General features: G+C 43.6%; 2 protein-coding genes and 1 long non-coding RNA gene across 5 annotated transcripts; 2 read left to right on the top strand and 1 right to left on the bottom strand.

Annotated features, from left to right (window-relative positions):
* The first annotated feature begins 9,440 nt into the window (after positions 1 to 9,440).
* On the top strand, positions 9,441 to 10,746 carry LOC127761939 (uncharacterized). Its single transcript, XM_052286275.1, has one exon. It carries the CDS (start codon positions 9,485 to 9,487, stop codon positions 10,514 to 10,516), a length of 1,032 nt encoding a protein of 343 aa, XP_052142235.1. The 5' UTR covers positions 9,441 to 9,484; the 3' UTR covers positions 10,517 to 10,746.
* A 4,284-nt stretch (positions 10,747 to 15,030) lies between these two features.
* LOC127764489 (uncharacterized) lies at positions 15,031 to 18,397 on the top strand. 3 transcript variants are annotated; one of them, XR_008015886.1, is made up of 5 exons: positions 15,031 to 15,287; positions 17,020 to 17,215; positions 17,322 to 17,462; positions 17,606 to 17,892; positions 18,164 to 18,397. It is a non-coding gene; the product is annotated as an uncharacterized LOC127764489 (long non-coding RNA). The 3 variants fall into 3 exon arrangements; XR_008015885.1 differs by having other exon boundaries at positions 17,017 to 17,215; XR_008015887.1 differs by lacking the exon at positions 17,020 to 17,215.
* On the bottom strand, positions 16,021 to 19,068 carry LOC127764488 (probable polygalacturonase). Its single transcript, XM_052289372.1, has 5 exons — positions 18,592 to 19,068; positions 18,381 to 18,501; positions 17,361 to 17,535; positions 17,040 to 17,110; positions 16,021 to 16,910 (listed from the first exon to the last, which is right to left on the bottom strand). The coding sequence occupies exons 1-5, from the start codon at positions 18,925 to 18,927 to the stop codon at positions 16,282 to 16,284; spliced, it is 1,332 nt and encodes a 443-aa protein (XP_052145332.1). The 5' UTR covers positions 18,928 to 19,068; the 3' UTR covers positions 16,021 to 16,281.
* Positions 19,069 to 24,039: the final 4,971 nt, after the last annotated feature.

Here is a 24,039-nt window from a genome sequence, read left to right as displayed (position 1 = left end):
GTCAAAACCAAAGCTAAAACCAAAATTGAATTTTCAACTTAAATTTGATGCTGATTTTAACATACTTTTATCAGTGTCCTCTAGTAAGCTCCAAATTTAAAAACTTTAAAAACGACCATAATGAGCCCAAAATTTTACTTGGGCTGAACAACGGAGAGGGAGGTCGCAATGCGGACATGGGCTGAAAATTGGACTATTATACGTTGGCCCAACTAGCGCAAAATTAAGGAATAAGTTCACCCGAGGTCCCTCAACTTAACAGCGAGATTTTTTAAGGTGCCTTAACCACAAAACCAGAAATGTGTACCCTCAATTATGTAAAACCGTCCAAAAAAAATCCCTAGGCAGTATAGACGTCCGGTTTCGCTGACGTGACATCCTAATTAGCAAAAAGAATAAAAAAATAATGTGGGACCCACGAGTAAGTGAGAAGGAAATAGTAAGGGCCTACTTGTCAGCATCATCCTCTTCCTTTCTCTTTCTTCTTCTCTTTTCCCTTTTCTTGCCGCAGAGGGGAGAGCTGCAGCAGTCGCCGCGGCAGCAAAGCGGCCGGAGTGGCAGCGGCGGAGAGCGGAGTCGGCAGCTGCGAAGCAGGCAGGACGGAAAGCGGCGGGCGAGCGTCGCTGCGAGTGCCGACGGCGGATAAGCAGGCAGGTGGAGCGTTGGAGAGCGGAGCAGGCGGGAGGCAGCGACAGGCGAGCGCGGCTACTAGCGGCGACGGCGGGCGAGCAGGCACGCGGAGCGGCGGAGAGCGGAGCCTGCGGCGGGCGGCGACCGCAGCCACCCGCATGCCATAGCTCGACCCTTCCCTGCCCATTCTCCCGCTCGCCGCCGAGCCCTCTCCCGGCGCTCCCATCGGCGCACGCGACCACACCGGGACGCTGGGGAGCCAGCAGCTGTTGATGTTGAGCGGCGTCGGACTGCGTGGGCAGTTGGAGAAGCACGGCATCCTCCCGTGTTGGACCAACCCATGGACGGGCAGGGCATGGTGGACAACCCCATGAATCCGGTTGGCTAGCTAGCTGCATGCAGCGTGCAAACTAATTAATGGGTGTTTCATAACGACGACGACGGTGACCGGAGGCAGACGGGGCAGCTGAGGACGGTGCCGCCGAAGGAGCGGACGCCGGAGGCGATGCGTCGGCTGGACAGACGCGCATTCTGTGGCGGGTTCCGGAGGCAGGCGAAGCGGCGGCGGAGCATCGACGGCCTGCCCACCCGCCTGCTCGTCGTCGAGCCCTCTCCCGGCGCTCCCATCGGCGCACGCGTCCACCCCGGCCGCTCTCCTCCGCATCCTCTGCCGGTGTCGCGCCGAGGAGGTGCGCGGCGCCGTGGAGGCGGCGTGGCTGGCGATAGCGAGTATGCCGTTCGCTTGCTAACCCGCCGTGGCTCCGGATGGGGAGAGGCGCGCGCCGGCCGCCGCTCCCGCCGTCGCGGGCGGTCGCGCCGGCCGCCTCTCTCCCCTTCTCTGGCGCCGGCCGCCTCCTCTCCCCCTCTCCCGCTTCTTCCCCGCGCGCCGCAGCGCCCGCTGCGTTGGCAACCACGCCCGCTCCGCTGTCGGCCGCCACTTCCCGCCTGCGCGTGAGAGCTGAGAAGTTGAGAAGAGAAGAGAAAAAGAAAAAAAAAGAGATGTGGGGCCCACATCATTTTCTCTCACTGACATGTGGGCCCCCCATATTTATTTAATTATTTTTGCTGACTAGGATGCCACATCATTAAAACCAGCCATGTATACTGTCTTGGGACCTAAATTAGACGGTTTTGTAAAGTTGAGGGGTGAAGATTTCTGGTTTTGCGGTTAAGGGACCTCAAAAAATCTTGCTGTTAAATTGAGGGACCTCTGGTGAACTTATTCCCAAAATTAAAAATCCCGCGTTGGGCCGGCTCTCGTGCCGGATTAACAGGACATGACATGGCTTAGCATATTAAGGAATAAGTACACTTTGACTCCTTTAAAAGTGACCCAAATCTAATTCATGACACTAAACCGCAAAATCAGATATATTAACCCCTAAGCTGTTAAAATTGGTGCAATTTAACTCTCTCAGTGGTTTTAGAGAACGGATTTGCTGACGTGGCGTCTACGTGGCAGTGTTGACTTAGTCTGCTATTGACGTGGCGGTAGGGTGGCATTACAATTAAAAACATACATGTGGGGCCCATTCGTCATTAACACAAAAGGAAAATTTGTGGGGCCCACTGTGGGTCTATCCCTTCTCCCTCCTCTCTCTACCCCTTATCTCTCTCTCCCTCTTCGGCATGCGGCGGGGGGGGGGGGGGGGGGGGGGGAGGAGGGAGGGGGCGGAGGCACCGGCAACGCCGGGAGAGAGGAGCCCGAGATCGAGGGATGTTGGGAATCAAAGCAACTCACGCGAATACAGGCTACACTTTCTGAACGAGGCAGCGAGGAAGAAACACAAACACAGAAGCAAACACACAGGATCTTTGCGGCACCAAAACAACTTGTGCCCTTTTCACTGGTTTTTTCTCTTAACTAAATGATTACAATGAGCAGCTATTTATAACACAGCACATACACACACGAAGTTGGTTGTTCCGCTTCTCGAGCCACACACGACGCCCACGTCCTGTTTACTTGGCCGCAACTTCACAAGTACTGAGTCCTCGCCGACGTCGTTGCTTGCACCAACCAACTAACCTGCATGCATGCAAACTGACCACTACTCACTAAGCCATGCAGCACCCACGTACATATAGCTAGCTCGCCAGGCCATACAATACACACATGCATATAGATAAACATGCTGAAATTAAGAAACAACAAGATTAATTTCTAACAAGGGAGCCGTCGGCGCGCGCGACATGTGGGTCTGTCTCTCCCGGCATGCGGCGGGAACCAGCGGCGGCAGAGGCGGGAGTGGCGGCGATAGCCGTGAGCTTCGTTGGATGCCTCCATAAATGACGACGACGACGGGGTCTGCCGGCAACTTCTGCGACGAGGCTTCACCCGATGAGATGGCCCCCTCCGGCGAGGACGACGAGCTTGATCGCATCCTCCCGCCCGTCGGTCCCTCCCGGACTCCGTAGCGCTCTGCACCGCGCGTCCCCAGCTGTGGCGGCGGCGCCCCTCTACGTCGCGGAGCTCGAGCTCCTCATCCGCCGCGAACATTACTCCGCCTCCATACACTCCTTTCCCACCACAGCATCTCGGGCGGGGTCGGCGGACGGCAAACGGCGTCGCTACTCTGCGCTACTGCCGGGGAAGGAAGCGGTTCGACCAATCCATCCTCCTCCGCACGCTCCGCCGCCACTGCCGCCGAGGAAGGAAGCCCGCCACGCGCTCGGCGATGAGAGACCGGCCCCTCCCCGCCAAGGTTCGACCAGTCCATCCTCCTCCTCCTCCGCAGCTCCGGCGCCGCCCCGGCCCCTGCCCGCCGCCGCCGGCGGCTGGGTCCCTACTCGTTGTGTTCCTCCAAAGGGGAGGAGAAAGGGGGTGAGAAAGAGAGGGATGAGGGGGGGAGAGAGAGGGAGGACGAAGAATGAAGACGGCTGACTTGTGGGGCCCACATTTATATTTGTGTGATACAAATGGGTCCTGCTCATTTTTTTAAATTATAATACACATAAGTGCCACGTCAACTTCACGTGGAATAAAAACCAAGTCAACACCTCTACGTATGCATCACGTCAGCGAAACCGTCCTCCAAAACCACCAAATAAGTCAAATTACACTAGTTTTAATAGTTGAGGGGTTGAAATATCTGATATTGTGGATCAGGATATGAATCAGATTCGACCAATATTAATTAACTGCATTCAACGGTTAACTGGTAATTTTGCTCGTTAGGTTCGTTTTCTTTTTTTCGGTTTTGCTAGGCCCTATTTAATCCGGCAGTGTTACGCTCGTCAATTCCTGCATCTGCTTTCGTAAAAGCTGTTGGCAATAACTAATTAATCAAGCCATAGCCTTAGCTTCAAGCAACTAATACATACTATGCATGTGTCGAAATCTAGAAACAATGGTCATGCAGATATTTGGTAAATTCGATTGGAGATTTTTAAACAGACTTGAATAAATATATTCTCTATTTTATATTGGTATTATTAGCTATTGTTTAGTCATTTCCTGTTTTTTACGTGCTCTATATTGAGTGAATTATATAATAAGTAGATCTAACTTATTTAGTCGCAAAGGCTGAGATTCTTTTCTTTATCTTAAAAAATAGCCTTGCTTGGCCGGATTTGGATTAATTGAAGTAAAGCCCAGTCATTAGGATTGGTACCAGCCTTTGGGTTCGGTTAATCAGTTAAAGTAAAGTACTTTCATTATAGGATAAGGGCCTTCCTTGGACCGAGGCTCCCTGTGACCGTGTCACATGCAAACACAAACCTAGCTTAGTTAACTTCGGTTAGCTAAACACACCTTTTGCAAACACGACCCTCGATATCTGGATTTGATTATGGTCGATCTCAATATTCCTTCGTTAACTGACGTCACTGCATACGCAAAATTGAAGTCCAAGGGGAGCTTGATAAGAGGGCATGTTTGGCACAGCTCCAGCTCCACCTCTTCTGGAGTTGGAGCTCAGCCAAATAGTTTTAGCTCCACCAAAACTGGGAGTTGAGCTAGGTAGAGCTCTCTTACAAAATAAACTAGAGTTATGAAGCTGGGTTTAGGCAGCTCCACAACTCCACTCCAAACTCAACTCCTGGAGTTAAATTTAGGAGTTAGAGCTGTACCAAACAGACCCTTAGGGTATAGCCAACTACACCCTCCGGATTGATAATAATTATCGTTTTGAACAACGGTACGGTCTTAAAAAATAACTTTGACCGTTATTTTTTATTATAATATATATATAAATGTTAACAAATATATAATTTTTTGAAGTATTTTTTAAGATTAATATATGCATATAGTCACCATATTTCATTGACAAATATTTTACAAATTATAAATAACCAAAGATTTTAAAGTTTGACATCACACTTGTCCAAAACGACAAGTATTATTAGCCCGAAGAAAGTACTATAGTTGATTTAATAGCCAATTCATACAATAGTTACCTATAAACCTATATTGCACTATTAATACAAGGTTTCACATGTCATCCATACATTGTGTTTTAGTCCGTGCTATAGCTGGCTACAAATCTGTAGCCCGCTTCTCTTCTCTCCTCTTTTATCTACTCAATATGTGTTTATAGCTGGCTTACAGTCTGCTATTGTACCTGCTCTGCACCCATCTATATATAGACCGATCGACCACCCGGTTCTTTCAAACTAAGGGGGTGTTTGGATGGGACTAAAATTTTTTAGTCCATGTCACATCGGATGTTTGATGCTAATTAGAAGTATTAAATATAAACTAATGACAAAACCCATTCCATAAGCCTGGACTAATTCGCGAGACGAATCTATTGAGCCTAATTAATCCATGATTAGCCTATATGATGCTACAATAATTCAATAAACACGTGCTAATTATGGATTAATTAGGTTTAAAAAATTGTCTTGTGAATTAGCTCTCATTTATGTAATTATTTTTGTAAATAGTCTATGTTTAATACTAAATTTTGTATCCAAACATCTGATGTGGAAGGAACTAACTTTAGTAACTGTATCCAAACATCCCCCTATGTAGATGCGTTTTGTAGAGACCCAAGTATCCAACCAAACTTTTGTACTTTAGATAAATAAATCTCTAGACGAGGCCCCTGTGTGTAGTTATTACACGTTGAAAAAAAAACAAAAGAATGGAGAGTTTGCATTTGCCAGCGTTTCCTTCACATAGACGCAGGGATATGAAAATGGTCGATCGGAAAACTGCCAATCCCATTTCCATTTCTTTCATATATTTTATTTTGGGAAACATAAGCATAATGGTTAAGGCGGAAATGATAATGGTATCGGTATTGTTGGGATTTCAAAGATGAAGGGGATGTTTAGATCGAGTGGTGTCGGATATTATATAGGGTGTCGTATGAAATGTTTGAACACTAATAAAAAACTAATTACAGAATCCTTCAGTAAACCGCGAGGCACTAATAAAAAAACTAATTACAACATTCCTTCACATAGAAGCAATGAGCTGATGAATTTTTGAAATAGCAAGTCATGTACTACTACCTCCGTCCCAAAATAAGTGTAGCCATAGATATCCGTGTTTAGCGTTTTGACTGTCCGTCTTATTTGAAAAATTTATGAAAAAATTAAAAAGAATTAGCCACACATAAAGTACTACTCATGTTTTATCATGTAATAGCAATAAAATTGCTAATCACAATTTTTTTTCAAATAAGACGAACGGTCAAACGTTGGACATGAACCGTGCTAAAACTGTACTTATTTTGGGATGAAGGGAGTAATAGAGAATACGATGAATGTAGGCAAACTGCTGTTAGTGTTAGGATATGTCATGACCTGATTCCTAGTACTGGGCAGAATTATACTACCTCCTTTTTTAATAGATGACGCCGTTGACTTTTTCTCATATGTTTGATCATTCGTCTTATTCAAAAAATTTACGTAATTATAATTTATTTTGTTATGAGTTGTTTTATGACTCATAGTACTTTAAGTGTTATTTATATCTTATACATTTGCATAAAATTTTTGAATAAGACGAATGGTCAAACATGTAAGAAAAAGTCAACGGCGTCATCTATTAAAAAACAGAGTATTTCCTTAGTCAATTTCTGTGACTTTGCTCTTCACTTCGTAATATTCCTCAACATAATAATATATTGCTCCCACTAGTTTTAAAATTTTAATATTTAACACCGTTAATTCTTTTATATATGTTTGATAGTTCGTTTTATTAGCAAAAATACATAATTATTATTCATTTGTTTTGTCATTAAATAGTTTTTTCATATTTGTAATAATAATAATAAGATAAATTAATGATCAAATATATATTGAAAAGTCAATAATACCATATAAAAAACCTAAAAAAACTCGAAAGAATATACGAATAATTTTACGGACTTATTTAAACACTATTAGAAAAAATGTTTTTTTAGCAACGTTGGCCTTTTATTTTTCCAGGCGGGTATGACCCTCGGAGCTAAATAGCCGCCTAGAAAAATGTAAATCGGGGTGGAGCTCACCATCCGCCTGCGAAAATCATTTTTTCCAGGCGGACCACTTAAGAGGTCCGCCTGCGAAAATAAATCGGAACCTTATGTGGTCCGTCTACAAAAATCACACCTCCAAAAAAACGGTCATCCTTATCCTCTCCTCCACCATTCTTATCCTCTCCTCTCCTCCACTCATCCCCTCCTCCTCTCTCTCTCCTTCTCCCTCACACACTTAGCAAAAAAAATCCTCCACTGGCTCACCTCATCCTTGCCTCCACTGCCAGCTGCCCTCCTCCCTGCCTCCGCCGCCGGCTCCCTCCTCGACGACGACGACCACGACGCCGCCTCCGCTCGCCGTCGGCTCCCCTCAGTCGTGAGACGATGACCTTCGCAACGCCGTGAAGCGGCGGATCCACCAGCTCCCCTCCTCCCTGCCTCCGTCGTCAGCTGCCCTCCTCCCCGTCTCCGCCGCTGGCTCCCTCCTCGACGAGACGCCGCCTCAGCGAGCCGTCGGCTCCCCTCGGCCGCGACGACGATGACCTTTGCGCGCTGTGAAGCGGCAGATCTACCGGCTCTCCTCCTCCCCGCCTCCGCCGCCGGCTGCCCTCCTCGATGACGACGACGACCGCGACGCTGCCTCCGCGAGCCGTCGGCTCGCCTCGGCCGCGACGACGATGACGACGTTCGCGGCACCATGAAGCGGCGGATCCACCGGCTCCCCTCCTCCCTGCCTCCGCCGCCGGTTCCCCTCCTCGCCGTCGGCTCCGTCTCCGCCACCGGCTCCCTCCTCGCCCCTAGCTTCCTCCTCCTCGACGACGACGGTGCCAACGACGCTAGGATGACGACGACCCGACAACGGCGCCACCAGCTTCCTCCTCAACGACGACGACCACGACGCGACGACGACGACGATGCGACGACGGCAGCAACCCTTGTGGTGATGGCAGCAGATGGAGGAGGAGAGCCGTCGTCAGCCAGAGGGAGAGGCCGACGGCGGTGGTGGGGCGTCTTTTTTTTATTCGCTGAAATTTGCTTTGCAGGCGAGTGAATCTACCGCCTGCGAAGATGCCGTCCGCCTGCAAAATTTGATTTTCGCAGGTGGACCTCAAACCCGCCTGCGAAAATTATCTATTTTCACAGTCGTTTGCTTATAGGCGGAACACCGGTCCGCCTGAAAAAACGGATTTGGCCCGCCTGCAAAAACCTTTTTTCTAGAAGTGAAATACACACACGGGGGCTAGTTATCGAATATTATCTCTCAACATATTTTTCTATCATCTATTAACTTATTAAAGGAACAGAAAAAGGAGCCTTCACGTTCGCTCTCACGGCCTAGAAATTACCATATTAATCGGAGAAAAAGAAAAACATAGTCCATATAGAAATACAATTTAAAAATAGTTGAAATTCGGAATTAAAAAATAAGGAATAGTGGAAGAGGAGACTAGAGTCCATATAGAAATAAAATTAAGAAATAACAGAAATTCGGAATTAAAAATAAGGAATATTAGAAGCAGAGTATAGAGTCCATATAGAAATACAATTAAGAAATAATAGAAAATCGGAATTAAAAATAAGGAATATGAGAAGTAGAGTACAGAGTCCATATAGGAATTTAAAACTAACTAAAATTCAGAATAAACATAATAAAATTAAAAGTAGAGTTTAGAGTTAGTATAAAATACAATTTACAAATAAATAAAATTCGAAATTGAAAAAAAATGGGAAGAAGAGTCTAAAGTCAATATAGAAATACAATTTAGAAGTAACTGAGAAATTCAAGATTAAAAATTGAATATTGTAAGATGAATTTAGAGTCTACATAGAAATACAATTAGAAATAATAAAAATTCAGTATTAAAAATAAATAATATTAGAAGAAGAGCCTAGAGTCTATATAGAAATACAATTTTCAGAAAATAAAAATTCAGAATAAAAAAAGAAATATTGAAATTCAGATAGGAATATAATTTATAAATAACTAAAATTTGATATTGAAAATAATTAATAACTAACACGTATATAAAATACAATATGAATATTACACATGATAGTTTCGTAAAGTTAGTACAAAATTTTAAATTATGTTGCCATTTTAATATATTTGAATAATACATTTAGAACATATATATGCTATTATATGAGAGAAAATATAATGATTTTAGCCGCATAATATGCGCGGACCTTTTCCTGAATTATTCGGATGCATATGGTACAACATATTCTACGTGAGTTACAAGTTGCCAAAATGTCAAAGTGCAACGTACTATCCGCTAACCCGTGTGAGTGTTTAACTTGGAACTCGTTTGTTAAACCAATCAGATAGTGCCACGTCAACCATACAGCCCATCAGTGGGGCCCCCACCCGCGGCCTACAAAGCAAATGCCCCCGCCCCCCGCCTCCTCTCGTCGGTCAACGCCGCGCTCGATCTCTCGCCGCCATGGCCCGCCTCGCCGTCGCCGCCGCACTCCTCCTCGTCGCCCTCTGCCGCGTCGTCCACGGCGAGGCCGATCAGGAGACCGCCCCCGCCTACGCCAACCGTGAAGCCTACGTCGAGCACAATGGTGGTGACGCCGCCGGCACGTCCGTCGCCATCGTCCCGCCCTACCTCGACGCCGCCGCCGCCGCCCGTGACGAGCCCGCGGCGGCGGCGGCGAGCCCCGAGGGGCCTGTGATCCCGGTCGACGACGACGCGGCGGACCAGCAGGGCTTCCTCCGCTTCCCCTGCCGCTACCACTGCCGCTACCGCCACCACATGCGCCACGGCGGCCATCGCCATGGGGAGGGATTCCATGGCAAGGAGGAGAAGCAGCAGCTGGTGTTCGAGATGCCAGTCGAGCCGGCGACCCGCGGCGAGGAGCGCAGGGAGGAGGAGGAGGGGGTGGTTCTCCCCGTCGCGGAGCCAGATCCGGACTCGCGCCGCCAGTATGCCGCCGTAGCCGCCGCCGAGGAGGAAGACGAGGATGAGATGGCGAGGCTCCACCACGGCCGCCGCTCCCACCACCACCATCATCACCACCACCATCATCACCACGACGAGCACGAGGAGGACGAGCACGAGCAGGCCGACGAGGCTTCGCCCGCCGTGGAGCGGTTGATCAGCTTCCACCGCCGCCGCCACCACCACCACCACCACCACGAAGACGACCACGAGCAGCGCGAGGAGGGTGCGCCCATGAAGCGGTTCCGCCACCACCACGAGGAGGAGGAGGAGTCCGAGATGAGGACCAAGCGCTTCCACCACCACCACCACAAGGACGACGACGACCGCGAGCTGGAGGAGATGGCGAGGCGGTGGATCAGGAAGGCGCTGATGAGCAGCAGGATGCACCACCACCGCGGCTGCCGCTTCCACCACCACCACCACCACCTCAGCTTCCGCCACCGCGCGGAGGACGCCGCCGCCGCCGGCGAGGAGGAGGAGAAAGGCGGGGTGATGAGTTGGCTCAAGGACTTTGTGAACCGCTTCTAGGTCTCTCGATCGATCAGCCTAGCTTGCCGCTGCTTCTTCTTCTCCATCGTCTGCTTGTGTTGTTGTGTCGAGTTCATTCATGATTCATATGGCTGCTGTGTATTCTACTTTTCTACGGCCGTATATGTATTTCGTATACCGTATTTGTGTTGTGGTACTCTCGACTTATCCCGAGTGTTCATGTTGTTGTTTGTGTCACGGATGTTAATAAATTGTTCTCCTATTTCAAATGCGTGCATTAATTAATCATGTTTCTATGTAACAAATTAAATGTTGCTCGATCGCTATATAAACCATTTCAGTTGTCTGAAAACCGCTACGATCAAAATCGCAGAGAGGCAACAACAAGATTGCGTGCATGAATACTCAGCTGAAAACAGACGACTGACAAGCTAGCTTGATTCTGGCAGTCACCAACAAGATTTCCTGAAATCAGGGGCGTTCTTAACCTGCTTAATTAAATTTCATGGACATAACTACACAGCGACCGGTCTCTGGTTTGCCTAAAGCAGCGATCACTCCATCCTATATTTAAATCTCTTTTTAGCTTAAAAAGTACTATAGTGCATGTTTTTTACCTCTTTAATCACTTGTAAATCACATATTATTTTTAAGATCTATTTGCATCCTTGTACTCCACTTAAAATATATAACAAAACGAGATCCCTGTTGAATAAATTAAAACATTTTATTAATTTAAAAGTAATTTATTTAAATTGTAGAAGTAACTTAGCTATGTAATAGAAGTAACTCTATATAGCATTAGAAGTAATTACGTTATGAGTGAGTTCCAGTAAGAACCTTATGTGGAGTAAATTCAAAAGTGTAGAGAAGATTTTCATGTAAATACATTTATGAAAGTAAATTTAATAAAGCCTGAAAGTAATTTACATAAATCATAAAAGTAACTTAGCATAAAATGAAAGTAAGTTATTACAGTAAGTTATTACGATATTAGAAGTAAATTTATCATAGGAATAAAAATATAAGTCTATTTAGAAATTAAATTTAATCAGCACAAATTATGGAATTGAGTAAAAAAATAATAAAAGTAATCAACTCAAAGCATTATGAAATTACGAGAAGTAATTTAATCAAATCTAAAAGTAATTTATATATAAGATAAAAGTAATTTACATATATAATAAAAAGTAATTTACAACATAAATGTTTTTTCATCATAATATTATCATGTAAGATATTGATATAAAGATTTAATTGCAACGAATACAATGGTGTAATCGGATTATAGATCGAATAAGTAATTTAAGAGAAAATTTTATAAGAAGAAAAAAAAATGCACAACCTAATAGCATAAACTACTTGCATGCATGTCTGTAACGCTACTAGTGCTTCTCACGTAATTGTCCGTGTCGCTCATTAATTCTAAATCGAGATGCCTCTCGAAATAGATTTTGCGATATTTCATCTTGACTTTGAAGCGGGCATATATGAACTCCCCGCATACTCTTGACGATATTCCCTATGTTCAATCACCAAAGCCTCCTTTTGATTGAAGAAAATTACAGACATTTTGGGCTTATTCAATTTGTTGTCAAAATCAACCAAACCAAATTTTGGTATTGCTGAATTTTAGTAAAGTAACAAGCTAAACAAGATTTTTACCATCGCAACTTTCCCAATTTCTACCAATATTGGGTAATTCTCTACAAACTTCTATTCACAAAACTATATACCAAAATTTGATAAGGTGTTAAATTAAACACCAAATTTTGGCTTTACCAATAAATGATAAGTTGTCTTTTAACATTGAACTAAACAAGCCCTTCATTATAATTGAATTCATTCATAAAGTGCTGATTAAATTAGTTGCTGAACAGCAAACCCCTCTCTCGTATTCTTTCTCTTCGGCAGTAGTGTTAGCCTCCATCTTTAGGAGGTCCCTTTCGGGTTTGCTCTTTGATAACATCTTCGTTAGCTTATAATGCTTTTTTTTGGGTTTTACCATCCTTCATGGGCTTATGCGTAAATTAACTGTCATCTCAGCAAACATTATCACACACACACACAAAATTTGAGGTATTATATAGTCTCACTTTATGCTTTTAAAAAGAATGAGTTCATGTAAAATTACTGTTAACTTCCGCGTTTAAATGGAGCACCGACAGCAGAAGGCGCGAGCAGTGATTGTATCATCCGTGATTTCACTGGTGGAGAAACCATCTTTGGTCGATCCACCAGATTTCACAATAGTCCCGGTTATATTAAAAACCGGGACTAAAAATATCTTTAATCTTGGTTTGAAAGCTCTACCAACCGGGACTAAAGATCTATTTATAGTCCCGATTGGTAACACCAACCAGGAAAAAAGATCGATATAAGCTTTACTCCCGGTTGATGTTACCAACCGGGACTAAAGATCTATTTTTAGTCCCGGTTGGTAACACCAACCGTGAAAAAAGTCGACATAAGCGGGATAGTTGCACGCGGATCGGATCAATACAATCTCCTCCTCTCCTTTTTTAACTCATCTCCTCACAGAGTCACCCTTATCTCTTCCTCTCCCTCCTCCTTTCCTCTCCTCCTCTCCCTCCTCCCCACCTCCCTCTGCAACGGCGGGGCGCGGAGGGCCGGCCGGCCGGCGCGGCGGCGCAGCGGTGCGGCGGTGCGGCGCGCGGAGAGCCGAGCGAGGCGGCACGCTGGCGGCTGGCGGCCGGCGCGGCGACGCGGCGCACGGAGGGCCGAGCGAGGCGGTGTGCGGGCGGCTGGCGGCGGCGGCCGGCGGCCGGCGAGGTGGCGAGCCGTTCGTCTTCTTTCTTTTTTTTCTTTTTTTTTGACAATATGTGATTCGGATCTGAAATGATTTGTGTGTGATGTATTTGATTTGTGTGTGATGTGAATATGTGATGTATTTGTCATGAATTTTGTAGAAGTTGTGATGTAATTTTTTTAAGATTTTGTGATGTATTTAGAGATATTGATTTGAGAATTTGGAGACTATTCGGGGATGATTGATTTGGGATTTTGGGATGGGATAGAGTGAATCAATATATTAAAAACAATAAAGAAAAGAATAGAATAAAGTAGGAACCGGATCTAGCCTCTTTAGTCCCGGTTGGTGTTAGTATCTTTAGTCCCGGTTGGTAACACCAACCGGGATTGAAAATGGATTTTTACTCCCGGCTTTTTCACCCGGAACTAAAAATAGCGATCTTTAGTCTCGGATTCATAATCCCGGTTGGAAAACCGGGACTATAGGGGGTTACGAACCGGGAGTAAAAACTCCTTCTCCACCAGTGGGCTACAGTGATCATCCGTTAACTATGGATTAACATACCTCAATAGATTCGTATCGCAAAATAGTCTAGGGGTTATGGAATGGGTTTTGTCAGTAATGTACGTTTAATACTTCTAAATAGTAAGATTTCATAGAGATATTTAATAGCCCAGAGGATTCAAACAAGGCCAAAGTGAAGAATGTGTTTGGTTAATACTATTCTGTTGTGTACAGTTAGGTTGTTCTTCATGGAGTACTCCATATGTATATGTTTGTCGTACAACAAATCCTCATAATTTTTTTTATCAGTGAGCCATCTCTGCACAAGAGCGTGCACACAGCTAGATGTACGATGATTTGAGTCAACGATCCACCCACATATTGTTTATCCTTCCGGCTAACAGCATTTGATTGCAACTATATCACTAACTTCCCCTCAAAAAAAAAAAATCCCCTAAAAAAAACTAGTATACCACTAACAATTTGGTACATCAGACACACACATCGATCAGCGAACCTGACGGAGAACACAAGAGTAGAAAAATGCGTGCCATGCTTGATTAACCAATGGTAAGGTCACTCTTTTTCCCCCGACATTTTTTATCTTTTAAAAATTCGATGAATCTTTTAAGCCTCGGAAGAGCATTTGATTTGATTCCTGATATATATACGTCATTGCGTGCGCAATTTGGGTTTGACAAGGGAACCACCGGCCATTCCAGACTGACCAAACCAAGATCGTACGTGTTGTAAAGTTTCAAACAAAAAGGATCATCATGTCGTAATGTTATTATTATGGAGTAGTTGAGAGCTTAATCAAGCTAATGTTTAGTCTAAGATACTCCTAGTAATAATAACTAGACGATAACCCGTGCTTTGCTGCGGGATACATGTTAGAATATTGGAGAAATGATGAAATGATTTGGATTGAAATATTATGAAAATAATTTGAGAATGATAATTTAGCATGTGTATGTTTAATTTTAGAATAAAATAAAATAAAGTGTAGATATTATTACTGTAGGCTTGCATGTTAAGCTTTGTGTGCTTAATAGGTTGATGTGGCATACTTGTTTGTATGTTTTAGGAGTGCTAATAAATACTATGTTTGCATGTTAAGCTTTAGGTGTTTAGTGGGCATTAGCTTTATAGAAATAAGAGATAAAAGAAACCGTAATTAAACGGATCGGATTAGATCGAGGTGGCCAGACGGACCCGGCCCAATAACAGCCCGTTTGACCTCTCCTCCCATCTGGGCATTTTTGGGGCCCACTAGTGAGCAGTTCGTCCCGTTCCGACGAGCGGGACCCACCCACCCATTCCCGCCGTCCCCACCCACCGCCGCCGTCGATGGAGGGATCCCCGGAGGCGGCGGATCGGCTGGATCCGGGCGCCGTTTCGGGCTCGATCCGGCCGGCGACGAGCTTGCCGAGGAGGATGAAGACGAGAGATTAGGGGGATCGAGATGGATGCCGAGATCCGATCTAGGCTGGCGCTGCGCCTGCGAGATCTGATCGCGAGCTAACCCTATGGGTACGAACGCTGAATCATACTATCTGCTAGAGTACTAAAATTTCTGGATATTATATATATGATGCATAAGTAGCAAGGACTAATAGCAGGTTTAACAAGTATCTGGGGATTAGCTTTTGTTAATCATCGTCAGTGGAAAAGGGGCTTTAATTTAGAGCAGTAAGATTAGGGATTACATTATCCCGGGAGTATTACTTTTGAAGCGCAGCCCTTTTTTCTTTGTTTTATCCTGTCCAGAGTGTTTTTGTTTCCATTTACATCTTGATTTTAGATGTTGTTAGTGTCTTTGATTGAACTATCATTATTAGGATCATGAACTGGAAGATTTGCTGCCACAGTTTTCAGAACACATTTCCTAAAGTATAGTACAGTTATCAGAGTAGAAATTGTCCAAATGAGAATGTTAGTAGCACATATTATGTCAGTATCACAATCATATAGGAGTACCTGACAAACGAAACAGGAATTTTCGATCAGTGCTTGTACCATATCCTATCCATTTCCAATTTTTGATACACACACTGACTTATCTTTGTAGGTTAGCTGTTGGATTATATCCTTTGTTCTGATTGAGTAGACCCAATCTAATCGCCTCTTGGTCTCAAAAAAAAAAAAAAATCTAATCGCCTCTTGCAGAGAGCCTCCTTCCTCATCCATTGAGCCGCCTCTGATGACCCTAGAATTGTTTGTGGAACAGCCAACAGATAAATTAGGAGTAAAAATGTGCACATTCAACTCTCATTTGATCACAAGTCTGACGGAGTATTAATCTCACACAAGCTGGGATTTATTATTCAGATTAGAACATATTTGCACTCAGACTGACAACTTAGAAGCCAAACCTTTCTCTAACAAAAAGACACCTAAAACTCCTTAACTGATTAGCACAAGCCTAACATATTGATCAATCCCAACCACAATTAGGGAGCAGTCAAACCTAAAAAAAAGCAAGCACAACCTTTCTAATCAAAAAACATTATACAACTGGATCACACTAATAGCTGCAGAACCCTGAAGAAAGGCTGGTCGTGAGCTCTGCACACGGCCCCGGCTGCACACCCAGCGCCGCGCCATGGACGTCCCTGCACTTCCAAGCTGCATTATTCCTCCACCCAAACAGCTTCACGTTGGCGAGGCATATCCTCGTGAACGGCGAGTTCCTGATCCCCTCGATCGACCCGGGCTGCTGCACATTGACACCCCACACGTTCTTGATGCTGACAGCATCCACGGTGGGCAGCGCGAGCTGGCTGAAGTGCTCGTCAGGGTGGTCACCGACATCGCCGGCGATGCGCAGCCCGTTGCGGACGCTGTTCATGCGGACATTGTCGACGGTGATGTTCCTGATGAAGCCGCCCCTCCCAATGTTGGTCTTGATGTGGATGCCGTAGCCGCTGTTGAAGATGCTGCAGTCCTCCACCAGCACGTTGCTGACGCCTCCCGACGCCTCGCTGCCGATGGCGATGCCGCTGAAGGGGGACGAGCCCCTGACGCGCCTGATGGTGATGCCCGAGCTCGGCCGCCCGTAGGCGATGCCGTACTCGTCCCAGCCGCTCTTGATGGCCACGAGATCGTCGCCGGTTGAGATGTAGGAGTCCTCGATGCATACGTTGGTGCTAGAATCTGTGGGAGGATTCAGTATTATTAGCATGTTCCATGTACTCTTGGATGGTCAGGCATGTAGCAAAGAAAAATTAATCAATTTATATGTGGTTTGTTTGTGTGCCAGAAGCTTAAGATGAATTTGCATACCTGGATCAACTCCATCGGTGTTGGGCGAGTCATGTGGTGCGATGATCATCATGTTGGTTATGACCACATTGCTGGGTGTAGAAAATGAATTGGATCAGTATTTCAGCATAAATGGGCATTTGAAACTGAACATTCTCAAGAATTTTGTAGCTGTGTCACAAGATTTCTTATTTCTGGTAACTATTCCATAATGGATTGTATTGAAATTTTCACATATCAACTATTTTTCGGCCTTCCAACATTGCTCTGAAAGAAATATTAAGCAGTGACAAATTTTTGCAGGAAGGAGATGAACATTTCAACTTTCAAGCGTGTGCTTACTCGCAATAAACAGGATGGATGTTCCAGAAGGGTGAATTCTTGAGAACAATGTTGGAGATGTGAATGCCACTGGAATGCATGAATTCCAGAAGGTTGGGCCTGGTATGCTGAAGTGTCCTTTGCCTCCACATGTTCCACCATACATCACCTTGTCCATCGATGATTCCCTTGTCACCTTTTTTTTTAATATAAAAAAAATCTGACATGTTAATTACTTGCATCAATCTTAATGAGTTCTTTTGCAGGAACAGTCAGAGAAAATTGCTACAGACGAAATAAGAGCACAGTTAGTTCAGTTGCCTGGTGAGAGTAAGCCTGACTGCTTGTTGTCTGCTTGAGCATATAATGCTGGCTTAAACCAGTCACCAACTTAATAGTAGAAGTGATGTAAACTGTACCAGAGTGGTACAGAATCAAATCAGTTCACTGTTCCATTTCCTGTTCTTGGCATGCATGTACATCCACTAGATATGGAACAGGAGCAAGATTCAACTTTACCGACAACAGGTCGTCCACCGTGCTACCCACCAAGGTATGTTTGTATTCTAAATCTCTCAGTAATGGCCTAAACCTTAAAATAACAAACCTCTGACAAACCACCATGGAAGAGTACATATTTTAACCATGATGGACAAATCCCTTACTACTATTTATCTAAAGTTGCGTTAACTAGGTCTATTATCTTTTCGGTTCCTTTTATTTATTACCCTATTATGTCTGATGCGTGTAAGCAACAAAGTAGTCTTCCTTTAGTCACTCACTCCCATGCTATCATATAATCTTTTTTTCCTCGGTGTGTGCAGAATTCTTTTTTGCAGGATGTATGCATGTCTCTTTGAATATTCTCTGACCAGGAGACCAAAGTTAGTTGGTTGAGACTTAAGAATTGACAATCAAGACCATCACAAGAACACAGTATACCAAAACAACAGGGGAGAAAGTGAGCAGCAGAGAAGCTACCACCATGCAACAACAACTAAAAATACCGGAGCTGAGCTAAGCTGAGCTTCAATTCTTCACCTGTAATCACGACGTCGCGGAGGCCGTCGCCGTGGATGAAGCTGGTGTACCTCGCCCCCGGCAGCTCCCTCCCCCTTCCGTACGACGGCAGCGGCTCCGCCAGCGGCCAGCTCCTCGTCTCCTGCGTCGATGTCAACGACACCACTCACCACCAAGAAGAAGAGAGGAAAAGAAAAACATGGCCATGGCGATGGCGAGGTGAGAGTGAGACCTGTGTGGCCTTGAGGACGGCGCCCCTGGCAAGGAAGAGGGTCATGTGGCTGGTGAGGTTGAAGCTGCCGGTGAGCCACGTTCCGGCCGGCACGAGCAGCGTGGTGCCGCCGCGGCGGCGCTGGTGCTGGATGCGGTACACCGCCTTGTGGAACGCCCACGTGTTCACCGTCCGGCCGTCGCCCACGCCGCCGAACTCGGCAATGGACACCGTCTCCGGCCGTGGCCTCGCCGGCACCGCACCGGCGCACGTCGTCGCCTCCGCCGCGTCACATTGCACCAACAACACCACCAGTAGCACGGTGACCGCGAAGCCATGCCCATGCAACGCGGCCATCAAAGAAAAAATGAGAGGAAATTGTTTGCGGCTAAACTAAAGAGAGAGAGGCCAAGCAGAGAGCCCCAAGAAGAGCTTTTTTCTACCGGTGTTTGTGTGATCCCTATAGGAGAAAGGTGGCCAAATCCTGAGCTTAACAATGCTGAGAGTGAGGGTTGAAGAGAGGAAGGCAAAGCAAAGCTATAGCTTGCTCCCAAGTGCAAGAATCCAAGGGTGGTGTGAGGGGAGCCAAGCAGATGAGTCCAGAGGATGGGATGGGGTGGCTCAGCTTTGGAGCAAACCTGTGACTCGCTAGCTCACTTACTCTCTTGTGAGTGTGAGTGTGAGTGAAGAGAAGAAAGAAAATGGAGAATGTCTTGTGAAAGAGAGCCAGTTTTGGTCTCCAGTGAAAGCAGTGAAGCTTTTATTCAGATCTTGCATGCTCATATATAATGGCTGCTCCATTTCGCAATTTTCAACTCAGGTGTGTCAGAATGGTAAAAATAAAAATCAAAATTTCTCCCTCTCCCATGCTGTTAGTAAGGTAATCTCCTTCCTTTTATTTGAAAGCTAGGCAGGTGTTCTACCGAGATGAAATGCAAAGGGAATTTCTTGCTTAATTAACATGACAGTCATGCGGTTGATCTACCACCAGATTTGGCGTAGAGGCAGGGGCCCTTCATTTGCTGCTTTTTTATCATCTTCTTTTTTCTTGCGTTTCATTGCATCTAATGCTTTCTCATCGTGGTACATAATTAAAGCCATTGGGATCGTGAGCAAAGGTAGAAGAAACATGCTTTATCAGCATGGCATGGACCAAATTAAAAGATCTCTACATGCACTCCAGCTGGTATTATGTTTTGAACGTATATACATGGGCAAAATATGGACTTCTGCCATGTAGATTGTAGAATTTAAATTCAGACAGGTGTAAGATGACTGAGTTGTTATACATTGTACATACGTACTAATACTCCCTCCGTTTTTTAATAGATGACGTCGTTGATTTTTTCTCACATGTTTGACCATTGGTCTTATTCAAAAAATTTATGTAATTATAATTTATTTTGTTATGAGTTGTTTTATCACTCATAGTACTTTAAGTGTAATTTGTATCTTATACATTTTCATAAAATTTTTGAATAAGACGAAGGGTCAAACATGTGAGAAAAAGTCAACGGCGTCATCTATTAAAAAACGGAGGGAGTACTATTTAAGTTCAATAGCTGATTTCTCCACGCCGTTTTCCTAGAGCAACAATTTTTGAAAGCAAATTTAAATATAATTATTTTTTATGTAACTATATTGAGAAAATCTATATCGTTATTATAATTTAGACTCACCCTGATCGGATAGTGTAAATCTTTCTCTCTTTTTCTAAGAGTAAATTTCACATAACTACATATATTTGAGCTAAATTATCACGAAACTATATATTTAAGGTAATGTATCACAAACTACAGATTAACATAAACTTATCACAAAACTACTGGTTTAAGGCTAAGTATCGCAAAACTATGGATTTAGTAATAAATTTATCACAAAACTATAGATTTTGAAGTTTAAATTCTTAGCACTAATGTTATATTTGAGTTATAAATGTTCAAGTTTTGTGATTAAATTGGCAATCGGTAGTTTTGTGATAACTTTGTTACTATAAATTTGTAGTTTTATAAATTTGTAGTTTTATGATATTCCACCTTAAATTTATAGTTTTGTGATAAATTTAATGTTAAATCTATAGTTACGTGATACATTATATGAAATTTACTCTTTCTTGATCAACATGGTAATGAAGCTTTGTTGGCTAAAATGGCAAACCTTCTCTTTATAATATAATGTACTAATCAATAGACATTTTTTAAAATGATCAATGTGACATAACACGATTGCCTTTATTGAAAAATAAAAAAGTTGCATTCACTTTTTTTTGGCTTACATAGGAGAGACACGTGCGGATGCACCACTACACGCACTAGTAATCTTTCATGCACTCTTCAAATTTCTATTGAAAAGCAATACCCATGTGTATATAATTATTTACCTCCACAAGTGCGATGTTTCCCTATGCTCATTTAATTTACTCCGAAATGAATAGGAGATGCACAAGAGTACAACGGTTTGACTATCCATTAAGGCTTATTTTCCTTAAATAGAATATGTCTACAAATATTAGGCATGTGCGTATTGGCTTTCAATTTATTAAAAGACATACTCTCAGATGTTTATATGTAGTGGTGTGTGAGCATATGCATGACAAGAAAAAAAAAGATTTACTCTAAACAACTCATAACATATATGAATATGGTGAATTGCATATTGGACAACTTTTTTTTACTAATGTTTTAGCTTGGACTAGTGTTTAACAACACTTTTCACTTTCAACCAGCTAAGTTAACAAAAATGTTTCTATTTCAACCTGTTATCCATATCTTTTAGGTCTCTTCCTGCTCTCCTCTCAGACCAAACAAAGTCTGAGCAAAGCAGAGCAGGCTAAGCTCAAGCTCTAGTTGGCTCTTTGGTATCAAGGTCGCTTGACCATTCTGGCAGTCCATTGTGGGATGTCGAGGCCTCTTGATCATTGGCAGCATGCTAGATATCGATGTTGCATCTTGAAGTCAGAGTTGCTATGTCGCTTGGCGGCAAGCTTGGCAACGATAACACGATTGTAAAGTCAGAACCTCCTATGCTGCTCGTGGTCAAGTCTGGAATCGACACTTTATGTTGGGCTCTGTTAGTGTTTTTAGTTGTTAGCGAGTTGTGGCGTGTGCTTTGTGTATTCAGCCAACTGGTGGTTATTTTTCTTTTCTTGTAACCCGTCTAGGGTTTTTACTCATGCTTATTGAAAATATAAAAAAAATAGTTTCAAAAAAAAGTTGGCTCTTTGGCAACAAAAAAAATTAGTTTTAAAAAAAAGTTGGCTCTATGGCAAAAAATAAAACGAGAAAGGGGAGGTTTCCATGGGGTCCAGATCCCCTAGAGTTAGCTATAACTTCACCAGGTGGATTTGACCAAATCCATGACATCAATTGTTTCCTATGGCTAAGATGAAGCCACGTATTAACTTATATTAATTAACTCCCTCAATCACATATGCTTGAATGAAAATTACTTACCTTTTCTTCTTTTTATGTTCCTAATGAGTATGTTTCTGCCAACAACATTAACAAAGTTTGCACGCTCTCTTCTTCTCCAAACAAGAAGCTATGGTCATGTATAGAACTATGTTAAACATTTAGTACGTGCAAACATGCATAAACAATATACACACAAGCATATTGCTAAAACATCAGAGCCACAAGCCCAATATAATTTTTATATTGTGGATGAACCATGAAATTTCTAGGTTATGCAAGTAAAATTAGTTTGTATATTCTTTAGATATATAGATATATAGTGTTCATTGATTTGTTACAAATATTAGGATGAAGAAAAAAAAACTAGTGGGAATTAGTTAGTTCATCCCAACCGTTGTTATACAGAGACGACTGAGATTTGATCAAATCCATCGGGTGGAGTCGGAGTGAACTCCAGGGAATCCCCACCCATCCTCCCTAAGCTCACTCGAGCTCCAGCTCTTTTGCTGCTCAAAACTGGAGCGCTATCTCCTCTAACACAAAGTGTAATTCACTTTTCTTTTTTTAACCCTTAACATGAAAGAGCAAAGATATTTTACCTTGTAAAATAGAAAAAGACTTTTTGCTTTGTTCTTTCTTGGAATTGGGGGTTCACGGATCGGAGGAATTGAGGTGGGGGCGACTGTGCAGCAGGTGGAATCTTCTGTGTGAGCGAGCGGTTTATCGTGTTAATGGACGAGACGTCAAAGAAGATCAAGCAGGGACCAGCAGAGCCAATATCATCCTGCGTTCTTGTGATGTTGCATTATATTGCATGGTGTGCTTTGCACTTTGCACAGTCACCATCGCATCAACTGGTGAGCGTCGACAGTGCCTTTTTTCTAGGCTGGGTGCCTGGGTTTTAATTTGCTGCATTTTTTTTTGGAAGAAAGAAATGTATTACTCAATCAAAGCGTCCTCGCATACAAGTTGCAAGATAAAATTACAGCTTTCTCCCAACCAAAAAACCAGAAAAGGAATCAACTCTAGCCTTATTTGCTAAAAAATGGCTAACACAATTTTGACTACGGAAAACTTATTAACTGCTTAAATATTGTATTAAATTGTGCTTAGCTAATGTATGCAGTATAAAACTAAGTGCTTATATGGAAATCCTGTAACATCTTGGTTAGTTTTCACTCTCTTTGGGGCACTGCTTTTGTTTTTTTAAAGAAAATTATCAAAAAAAAAACTACTACATGCATCCCAAAATAATCCTACCTAGGATAAGATTTGACCTATCCTATGATAACAAATTTAGACCAAGGGAAAACTCTGAAATGGTAAAAAAAAAAAGAAGCTAAATAGGAGAAATCGTAAATACGAAATTGAGCAAATGGAAGGAAAACTCAAGAGAATTATTTAGTTATTTCTCTAAAGTTTGTTTATTCTAGAAAAAGGAAAGTAAAAATACTTAACAAGAGTGAAAAAGAGATTATAACGATCTCCTCTTAGTCCTACGGCCTCCACCATCCTCACCGCCAATCCCCCAGCACCCAGCACGCGTGCTGGTGTAGTCGTTACCCAGTGTCACCCCTCGCCCCAAAATCTAAACTCTAGGTTTTTTTTCTGGCGGACTTTCATGTCATTATTGTTGGTGAGTTCCTCCCCTTCTTCCCTCAATCTAGTGCTAGGTTTTAATGTGACTGAGATTCTTAGTAATTTTATCATCTAAGATATATCTAGCAATTCCTATACACCTGACAATGTCGTAGCATGAATATAATCCATTAGGGTAGGCTTAAGTTATGCATGGCTGAAATTCACTAATATCCACATATGCAGGACCTTTTGCTTGTACACATCCTGGCTGACAAGCCGGCCGACTGAAAACGGCCGTGTGTTGTGTTTTTAGCGGTGGGTCGCTTGGCGTTTGTTGACGGCCATGTGACACTGTTAGGCCCAATGGCCGATGCACCGATATGGCCAGCTTTGTGTGTGCGATGCTGTGCACAGTGCTCTTGCTGAGGTCCAAAAGGTAGGAGACAAACGGAACTTCGTCCATTTGCAGGGGCAT

The sequence above is a fragment of the Oryza glaberrima genome, chromosome 2 (genome assembly GCF_000147395.1).
Source record: "Oryza glaberrima chromosome 2, OglaRS2, whole genome shotgun sequence".
NCBI classification, from domain to species: domain Eukaryota; kingdom Viridiplantae; phylum Streptophyta; class Magnoliopsida; order Poales; family Poaceae; genus Oryza; species Oryza glaberrima.
This window is presented reverse-complemented; position numbering and strand designations above follow the sequence as displayed.

Excerpts from the sequence above, each read along its gene's own strand:
- LOC127761939 (XM_052286275.1), top strand. The coding sequence starts at position 9,485 with ATGGCCCGCCTCGCCGTCGCCGCCGCACTCCTCCTCGTCGCCCTCTGC.
- LOC127764488 (XM_052289372.1), bottom strand. The coding sequence starts at position 18,927 with ATGGCCGCGTTGCATGGGCATGGCTTCGCGGTCACCGTGCTACTGGTG. Across the intron at positions 18,502-18,591 it reads CCGTCCTCAAGGCCACACAG|GAGACGAGGAGCTGGCCGCT; the intron begins GTCTCACTCTCA and ends ACATCGACGCAG. Across the intron at positions 16,911-17,039 it reads CACCGATGGAGTTGATCCAG|ATTCTAGCACCAACGTATGC; the intron begins GTATGCAAATTC and ends ATCCTCCCACAG.